Source organism: Microtus ochrogaster, unplaced genomic scaffold, assembly GCF_000317375.1.
Source record: "Microtus ochrogaster isolate Prairie Vole_2 unplaced genomic scaffold, MicOch1.0 UNK21, whole genome shotgun sequence".
Lineage (NCBI taxonomy): Eukaryota > Metazoa > Chordata > Mammalia > Rodentia > Cricetidae > Microtus > Microtus ochrogaster.
In genome coordinates, this window is record NW_004949119.1 from 1,523,497 (window position 1) to 1,532,590 (window position 9,094).

Sequence of the window (9,094 nt, forward strand, 5' to 3'; positions counted from 1 at the left end):
TGTGCCTTCATCAGGACCACAGTCCCGAGAGTCCTTGTTCAGTGTGCCTTCATCAGGACCACAGTCCCGAGAGTCCTTGTGCTCAGCTGGTTTATTTACAGCCCTCTTTCCAGGGAAAACACTGACTCTTACTTACCTTTTTTTGCTGTTAGCTCTTTTAATAGCACATTGGATGATTTCTGGGCAAGAGAAGGTTCCAGAGGCTGTAAAGTCATTATTGGTTCCTGCGACCCAGAGTGCGCCTTAGATGATTCTTCAATAAACTCGTCTAGACTGGACAAGACAGTGCTTGGTCCTAAACAGATTAGATAACGGTGAAAAGGAGCTTCGTCCCCGGCACCGGAAGGTCGCTGGGGTGAAGATGTGCAAACACTACCGGGCTAATAATGTGTGGGCATCGTGAACAAAGACTGTAAGCGCCTCCCACCTCGTCGGTCCCAGGCATGGTGAGGCCACACTGCACAGGCACTGCAGTCCTTTGCCAGGTCCACAACCTCAAGAACTCACAGGAGAAGAAAAGGACAGCACAGACAACAGAAAGGCTCCCAAGGGCTCAGCAGGAAGTGGGGGAGAGGAACAACGCACAGAAGCAGACAACGAACTGAACTGAATGCATAAGATCTGGGAAGACATGAACCCAGAGGGCAGAGGCAGTGAGGGAAACACACCGCCCACAAAATACTTTCAACTTGGGGGGGGGGAACCACATCAAAGACACAGAAGATGATGATACAAAGAATAAGTAAAACAGCAACAACAACCTTGGGGCTGGGGCTGCAGCTCAGCGGGGAGATGAGGATTCAGCACGTGGGAGCTCCTGAGTTTGATCCCTGAATAACAAAAAACACTTGGTAATTTTTCAGAGGAAAATAACAAAAACCAGTAGCTTCAGACATAGAAGAGATGAAAGCTGAGAAATTACACCAGAAATCGCAAAGTAATGAAAGATGAAAATTTAAAAAGAAAAGGGGATATTACGACAATATTGGAGGAAATAACAAGATAATGTAGGGGCCTCAGAGGTGGCCCAGGGCTTGGAGCATGAGTTCCAAAAGGGCGGGGGAGCTTGGCTCCCAGCATCCACATCAGGGGGCTCCCAGCTGCCTAGAACTCCTTCCTGCTCCAGGGGATCACAAGCCTCCACAAACTGCTGACTCGGACACATATGCACACATAAAATTAAAAATAAAGCAAAACATTTTTAAAAAGGTATTTGACACGAACATTGGGAGGGAGAAGACGAAACTATGTCGATTGGTATCAGTCATGTTTATCTGGTTGGTTGGATGGTTTTTCAAGACAGAGTTTCTCTGTGTGGTCTTGCCTGCCCTAGAACTCATTTTCTTTCTTTTTTTTTTTATATATTTTTTTTATTGTGGATGGGATCCTAGAACTCATTTTCTAGAATGAGATCTACCTGCCCCTGCCTCTCAACCACTGGGATTAAAGGTATGGATACCATGCCCAGCTCATAGTCATATTTTAAAAAACCAACAAAAATCATTATTTCATTAGAGTAAGAGAGAAATGAGGCTTCTACATACAAATTCAATAAAAACTATCTGGAATCTAGAAATAACTAGAAATTTTGTTTACTAAACAGGGTCTTATTAAATAAAGTGTTAAAATTTTAGTAAAAAACAAGAAGCTGGGCGGTGGTGGCACATGCCTTTAATCCCAGCACTCAGGAGGCAGAGGCAGGCGGATCTCTGTGAGTTCGAGGCCAGCCTGGTCTACAGAGAGAAATCTAGGACAGTGGGAGCTACAAAGAAAAAAAAAACAAAAACCCACAAACAAACAAAAAGACAAAGAAGGAAATTTATTAAGTGGAGGCATCATCGCCACACAGGACAGATGGGGCTAATATAAATATTAATTATCTCTCAAAAAATCTCTAATTTGAATACAGTTCGAATAAAGATTATAGCAGCTGGGCAGTGGTGGCACACTTCTTTAATCCCAGCACTTGGGAAACAGAAGCAGGAGGATCTCTGTGAGTTCAAGGCCAGCCTGGTCTACAAAGCAAGTTCCAGGACAGCTAGAGTTGTTATACAGAAACCCTGTCACAAAAACTGAAGAAAAAAAAAAGAAAGGAAAGAAGAAAAGAAAAAATGTAGCTACATTTAAAAAATACACTTACTATATTCACTATAAAATCCATACAGACAAATAAAGGTCCACACATAGCTAAGTGATACAGTCACATGTGAGAACCTGATATGCCAGATATTAAGGCACAGGTCAAAACCATAGCCGTAAAAGACATGTATTCAATGCTTATATATATGTGTACATCTGACAAATATGTCAGGATGACAAGTCAGAGTTTAGGAATACATACCTTACCTCAAGGGGGAAATAATGAAGTTAGTAGAGATTGCAGAGAAAACTATATAGTTATCTGGACAAAAAAAAATAAAAATAAAACATACTGTCCACCTAGCAGACTATTTTTAAATGGACTCCCTAAAGATCTAAACATGAGACAATTATAAAGTTAGTTGAGGAAAATATTCTAAAAAAAAAAAAAAAACAAACTCCAGCCAGGTGTGGTGACCCATGTCTATAGTCTTGGGAGATGGGGCTGAATGACAGCAAGATCAAGGCTAGCCTGTGCTACTAAGGGAAACTCCATTTTTAAAACTGTGCCTAAACTGACAGAGAACTGAAGTACAGCTGCTAACAACTTCGTCCACATCTGCAGAGCACTGTCTTCATTAAGGATATTTATCAAGACAGACTATTTGGCCCATAAAAACAAGTTTCAATAATTTTGAAGAATTCAACTTAAAGAAAGTTTATTTTCCAGTCACAATGAGATAACACTGTGAGTAAAAAAAAGCAGGCGAGGGGGCTGGAGAGATGGCTCAGAGGTTAAGAGCATTGGCTTCTGGCTGCTCTTCCAGAGGTCCTGAGTTCAATTCCCAGCACCCACATGGTGACTCACAGCCATCTGTAATGAGATCTGGTGCCCTCTTCTGGTGAGTAGGCATACATGCAGACAGGACACTACATATAACAAACAAATCTTTAAAAAAAAAAAAAGGGAAGCAAGTATATCTTGAAAACTTCCAGATATTTAGAAAAATAAACCACATTACTTAATAACCTATGGTCTCAGCTAGTGAGTTTCTAGGTGTTTACAGGAGCAACATGAAAGTCTATCTTGTTCCAACACTTTCACATCTCCCTGCCCGTTCAGCCTCCTTCCTTTTACCCCTTTCCATAATATTTGGTTTGTATGTAGTTTCTCAGTTAATACATAGCTAAAATCTCTTATTTTTCTTATGTTTCAACTGCTTTAGGCCTATTTCAATGTAAGGGTGAAAATTCATTTGATACTTGTGTGTATTTGAAGACCCAGTTGCTCTCTGGAGCTTGTGTGTTCAAGAATCTGTGAAATAAACTGATTAATACAGTCCAAAAAGAGTCTCTCCTGCAAAAACTGGAACCTAATGTCAGTAGCTCAATCGCCCTAACATAGAAGCAACCAAGCATGAAGCAACAGATAGGCATGCAGGGTTCTCTCTACACTGGGATGCAGTGTGGCAGTAAAACCAGGGAGCTGATAGAAGCGGTACACCATGGTTCAATCTCAAAATTATTTACAATTGGTAAAGCACCATATGAAAAGCACATACCAAATAACTCTAGAAGTTCTATTAAAAATCTAGAATGTTTCTAGAATTCTAAAACTTAAACACTAGCAAATTTGGGCTGGTTATATGGCTCAGTGGATGGAGGTACCTGTCATCAAACCTGAGTTCCACACCAGGAAGTCACATGGCGGAAGGACAGACCCGACTCCTCAAGGCTGTCCTCTGACTGCTGCATAGGTGTCAGGGTACAAATGTCTCCCAACCCAATACATAAATACATAGATGGAGCCCAGCAGTGGTGGCGCACGCCTTTAATCCCAGCACTCGGGAGGCAGAGGCAGGTAGAGCTCTGTGAGTTCGGGACCAGCCTGGTCTACAAAAGCTAGTTCCAGGACAGGCTCCAAAACCACAGAGAAACCCTGTCTCAAAAAAACCAAAATAAATAAATAAATCTAAAAAAAATCTTTAAAATATACAGGGATAGAGAACAGGGGAGGGGAAGTGGATTAGATAATAGATATATTTAAGAATTACATGATAAGGAGAAAAAGACAAAAGAAAAACATTTTAATGTATTCAGAGCAGTACCCTTTTTTTGTTTTGTTTTGTTTTGTTTGTTTTTGGTTTTTCGAGACAGGGTTTCTCTCTAAATTTGGAGTCTGTCCTGGAACTAGCTCTTACAGACAAGGCTGGCCTTGAACTCACAAGAGTTCTGCCTGCCTCTGCCTCCCCAGTGCTGGGATTAAAGGCATGCGCCACCACCATCTGGCTTCAATACCTATTTTTTTATGTATTATATATACAGTATTCTGTCTGTGTGTATGCCTGTAGGCCAGAACAGGGCACCAGACCCCATTACAGATGGTTGTGAGCCACCATGTGGTTGCTGGGAGTTGAACCCAGGACCTCTAGGAAGAGAGGCAATGCTCTTAACCTCTGAGCCATCTCTCCAGCCTTTCAATACCTATTTTTAAGGGTTATTGATGAAGAGAGTAAATTCTCTATGATATGAAAATCAGCATCAGCATCTTCTGGCCAGTTCCCTGACGATGAGTTATTAATAAGCATGGTGTCTCCCGATACTGCTGAAATGATTGAAACTTTCAGTCTTCGCCTACTTTGTGCCAGGTCCGACTCCTAGGCCAGTAAGTCCCCATCTCCACACCCACTCCCACCTGTCAGGCCTTCTGATTTCATGGCTGTGGCAGAATCGTGTACGGCTCCCCAAGGGCCAAAACTGTGCTCCATCTTCACTCCCTCCTCAGTGTTCTCTACTGCGCCGGCGCTCTTCTGCTTTGTTTGGAGGGTTCGTGCCTGAAGCTGTTTGAAGGCCTCGTGAAACGCCATCTCCATTCGAATGTCATTATTCTGAATTTCATACAACAACCCTGAGGAAATAAAGAAGCTGAGATAGAGGACTCAGCTCCTACCAGCGTGGGTGAGAGTGGGCACCTTTCATTTCTCTTTGCTCTGTTTTCCTAGAGTTTAAAACCACATCTGGCTGTGCACGCCTTTAATCCCAGCAATTGGAAGGCATATGGAACTCTCAGAGTCTGTAGCCAGCCTGGTACATCCAGGGCTACACAAAAAAAACCTTGTCTCAAACTCCTTACACCCTCCCCTAAAAAAATCCTACATCTTCAGTCACTAAATAGGAGAAAGAATCTGGTGATGGAGGAAAGCCCACATGCGCACCAGGGCCACAGCCTACCGAGTAAAGTCCAGGCGATAACACTGCTGGGCTCCAAGCACGTAGCATCCTCAAAGAAGATTTCTGCTTGCTCATAGTTCTCCAACAAGATAGCCAGGACACCACACAGCAACAAGCTGGGAAGAGACCCGCTAGCAAGGTTAGCAGTCTGGTCCTAGGTCATGTTGTAGTTTATCTGCTCCTACTCATTGTTCTCCGTTTCCCTTCTACCTGTGAATATGACTCTCGTTCAGGGAAAGGGCTTTCCGGAAACACTCCTGTGCTTTCGTGATGTCTTCAGTGAGAAGGCAAAAGGCACCATAATCCAGCCAGTGATCCAGGTTCTGGGGCTCACGGACCAACCTCTAGGCACACAAAGTACCAGGAGGAACAGGGTTATTGCGACACTATGCCCCACTTTTTGTGTATACTACACAGTAAATGCCCCATAAATACCATGCATTATTAAAGTCAAAACCATCACCTTTCTTTTGCTTACACAGGACCCAGAGGACCAGCTAGAAGTGTTGTTCTAGCTTTGAGTATAAGGTCAAAAAGTTGACATGACCTAAAAACAGAATCCTCGAGAGATTTATTCCTGAACTCAATCAGTGCCTCAGGAACTAAGGACTTACTTGAATAGCTAATAATACTGCCATGATCTTGAGATGGAAAATATACACAATTATCTATGAATGCAAAAAAAAGGATACCTCGTGTAAATGAAAACTATAAACATGGTTTAAAGAAATGAAAGAAAACTTGAATAAATGGAAGGACACCCTGAGTTCAGTCAGCACGAGGAGAGTTGATGTTAAGATGCCAGTGCTGCTAAAAGCAACCTACAGATGAAGGCCAACCCTGTCAAATCCAGTGGAAACCCTTCAAAAGTTAAACACAGAAGCATTGTATAGTCAGCAATTCCACTCTTAAGTATACCCAAAATAATTAAAACAGACACTAACTACTTTTATAAAAATGGCGCATTTTAAGTCTTTGTTTGTTTTTTAGAGACAGGGTCTCACTATATAGCTCTAACTGTCCTGGAACTCACTATGTAGATGAAGCAGGCCTTGAACTCACAGGGATCCACCTGCCTCTGCCTCCCAAGTCCTGGGATTAAAGAAGCACCACAATGCCTGGCTGCATTTGGAGTCTTAAATTATGGATAAAAGCTGTTTGAAAAAAATACGTTCTATGTCTTCTATCTGCACTTTTGTCGCCCTGGCTAGCTGGGAACGTGTGATATAGCCCAAGCTGACTTCAATGTATAGTGGTCTTCCTGTTCTGCCTTCTGGTGCTGACCTTCTGTCCTTGGGTCTTCTGTCAAGGACCCTATAAGACCTGGTCAAGGAGATTTACTTCTATGTTTCTTTTGAACAATCCATGTTTTACATTTAGATTAATTATCCATTTATCATTGATTTTTGCAAAATGTTTAAAGTCAGATCAAGGTTCATTCGTTTTGCATGTGGACTGCCAACTGTTCTCATTTGTTGAAACAACTCATTTCTACATTGAATTTATTGTACAATTTCATTAAAAATCAAATGACCTGGCTGCTGGGGAGATGGCATTCATCATGTAACATGGGGGCCGGATTTCAGATCCTAGCACTCAAGTAGAAGCCAGATAGGTATGATAGCCTGTCTGTAATCTTAGGATGACAGAGACATAGGAGGTTGAAACAGGAAGATCTCATAGGTCAGCCTGAGATATACAGAGAGACCTTGTCTCAAAGCCCCGAAACCTGGACTGTGGGTACAGTTTGTCTGGTACAGTACTTGCCTAGCATGCTCATGGCTTGTGTTGGATCTCCAGTACCACATGAACTATGAGTGTTGTAGGTGCTGCTGTGATCCTAACTCTGGGGAGGTAGAGGCAGGAAGAAGAGAAGTTCAAGTTCTTCCTTGGCTATATATAGTGAGTTCAATTAAGGTCAGCCTTGAATAAATGAGACCAAACCAAACCAAAACGCCAAATGATCTTATTCATATGGTCATATTTTTGGTCTCCCTCTCTGTTTACTGATCTGTGTCTATCCTTTCACTGGGTAAGTTTTATGTTAATAGCAAACTATCATTTTACATAGATTCACAAATAATAACAATAATCATCACTGATATATTTAGCTACCTCTTCATAATATACTGCTGCCATTTCAAAATTCTCATTGACTTCTGCCTCAAATGCAAAGAGTCGAAGCTGTTCACTGCTGGTATGAATCGTTGAGGCAGTGCCTTGCATGTCGTCTGGCATGGACTTGTCATTGAGATGGTAAGCAAAGAGAATGAAACAATTATACATGAACAATTATGAGAATAAACTGGATGTGAGACCCAACCATCGCATTAAATGAGACTGTGTGTGTGCACACGCATGTGCAATCATGTAGGAACAGAAGTACACTTGTCTTGAATGCACTCTGTAGACCATGCACATCTTTAACTTTCAATCCTCCTGCCTCATCTACTGAGTAACTGGTATTTCATGCTCACAGCTATTAGGCCAAGTCCCATCACTTCAGTAAGGAGCTATTTCAGAGAAGTAATAGAAAGGCTAGGCTAAGCACAGCGGGCACTTGAGAGGGGCAGAAAGATCAGTTCAAGGCCATCCTTGGCTACATGGCAAGCTCAGGGCTAACCTAGATTATGTGAAACACTGTCACGAGGAAGAAAGGCAGGAGAAAGGAGAAGTCATTAGGCAAGCAAGCCTTAATTTTTTTAAGGTAGTGGAGATTGAACCCAGGACCTTGCACATGCCAAGCAACTGCTCTAGCACTGAGCTATAGCTCCAGCCTAAACCCTCACCTTTCAACTTCCCACCTAAATTGTTTCCATCTGTGGCTCTGTCCTTTTGATCTCAAGGAAGACTCACCCAATGCTTTCTCCTTTTCACGTCTAATCCTTCCATTTCAGACCTAGGTTCTTTCATAGTTGTATACCTGGGACTTCCTACCAATAGCTTCCTCCATTTACCTGATTTTTTTGTTTGTTTTCCTTGATAGAGCTTTTCTGTACCATATTAATATAATCAAACTATACCCCAGTATGAGTAATTCAATTCATTGTTCCTGTTAACTGGAAAAAGGAAAACTTTAAATTAAAAAATTATCTTATGCCTATGGGTGTCTTGCCTGCTAAAGACAGTTCACCATGTGCATACCCGGTACCCATGGAGGCCAGAAGAGAACATCAGATCCCCTGGAACTGGAGTGACAGGTGGTTGTGAGCCACCATGTAGGTGCTGGTAATTGAACCCAGGTCTTCTTGGAGAGCAGCCAGTGCTCTTAACAGTTATTGAGTTCCTCTGACCTTGCAAATGTACTTTGTGTGGTGTTCAAGGCTTCCCCTCCATACCCCAAAACCCTCATCAGGAATGGATCCCCAGCTTCAAGTCCTGCTTCTCCAACTCGAGACAACTTCAGCCTCTGCGCCCGAACTCTGTGAACTTTCTGTGTATGCTGCATTCTTGAACTCTTAACCTTGTGATGGGCCTGGTGATTCAATGCTCTTGAGCCACCTGGAGATGTCTGCAACTTTGAAGGCCCGGCTCAAGCCACAATCTTTCATAAAGCCTCCCCTGAAAGGTCCCAGCATTACACAGGCCCCTGACCTGCTCTGTGGAGATATGTTCCACCCCATTTGTGTTTTGTGCTTGTCTCTTCTCCTAAACAAAGGTTCCCTGGGGACAGAGACAGTAGCAAATCCCATCTCATGTCAACGGTCAAGAATTTTCCAAACAAACCCTATCTATCACCTGTGTCTGTGTCCGTGTCTGTGTCTGTGTGTGTGTGTGTCTGTGT

The 9,094-nt window shown here is 42.5% G+C and overlaps 1 protein-coding gene across 2 annotated transcripts in view; it reads right to left on the reverse strand.

The window, feature by feature from the left end:
* Cfap70 (cilia and flagella associated protein 70) overlaps window positions 1-9,094 on the reverse strand; it is a 58,587-nt gene that overhangs the window by 11,216 nt on the left and 38,277 nt on the right. For both annotated transcript variants that reach the window (XM_013353956.2, XM_026789543.1), the window contains 6 exons: window positions 7,426-7,551; window positions 5,521-5,654; window positions 5,311-5,426; window positions 4,775-4,987; window positions 762-830; window positions 137-295 (listed from right to left, as the gene is read on the reverse strand). In XM_013353956.2, coding sequence (XP_013209410.1) covers window positions 137-295; window positions 762-830; window positions 4,775-4,987; window positions 5,311-5,426; window positions 5,521-5,654; window positions 7,426-7,551 — 817 coding nt within the window. The remainder of the gene's footprint in view (window positions 1-136; window positions 296-761; window positions 831-4,774; window positions 4,988-5,310; window positions 5,427-5,520; window positions 5,655-7,425; window positions 7,552-9,094) is intronic.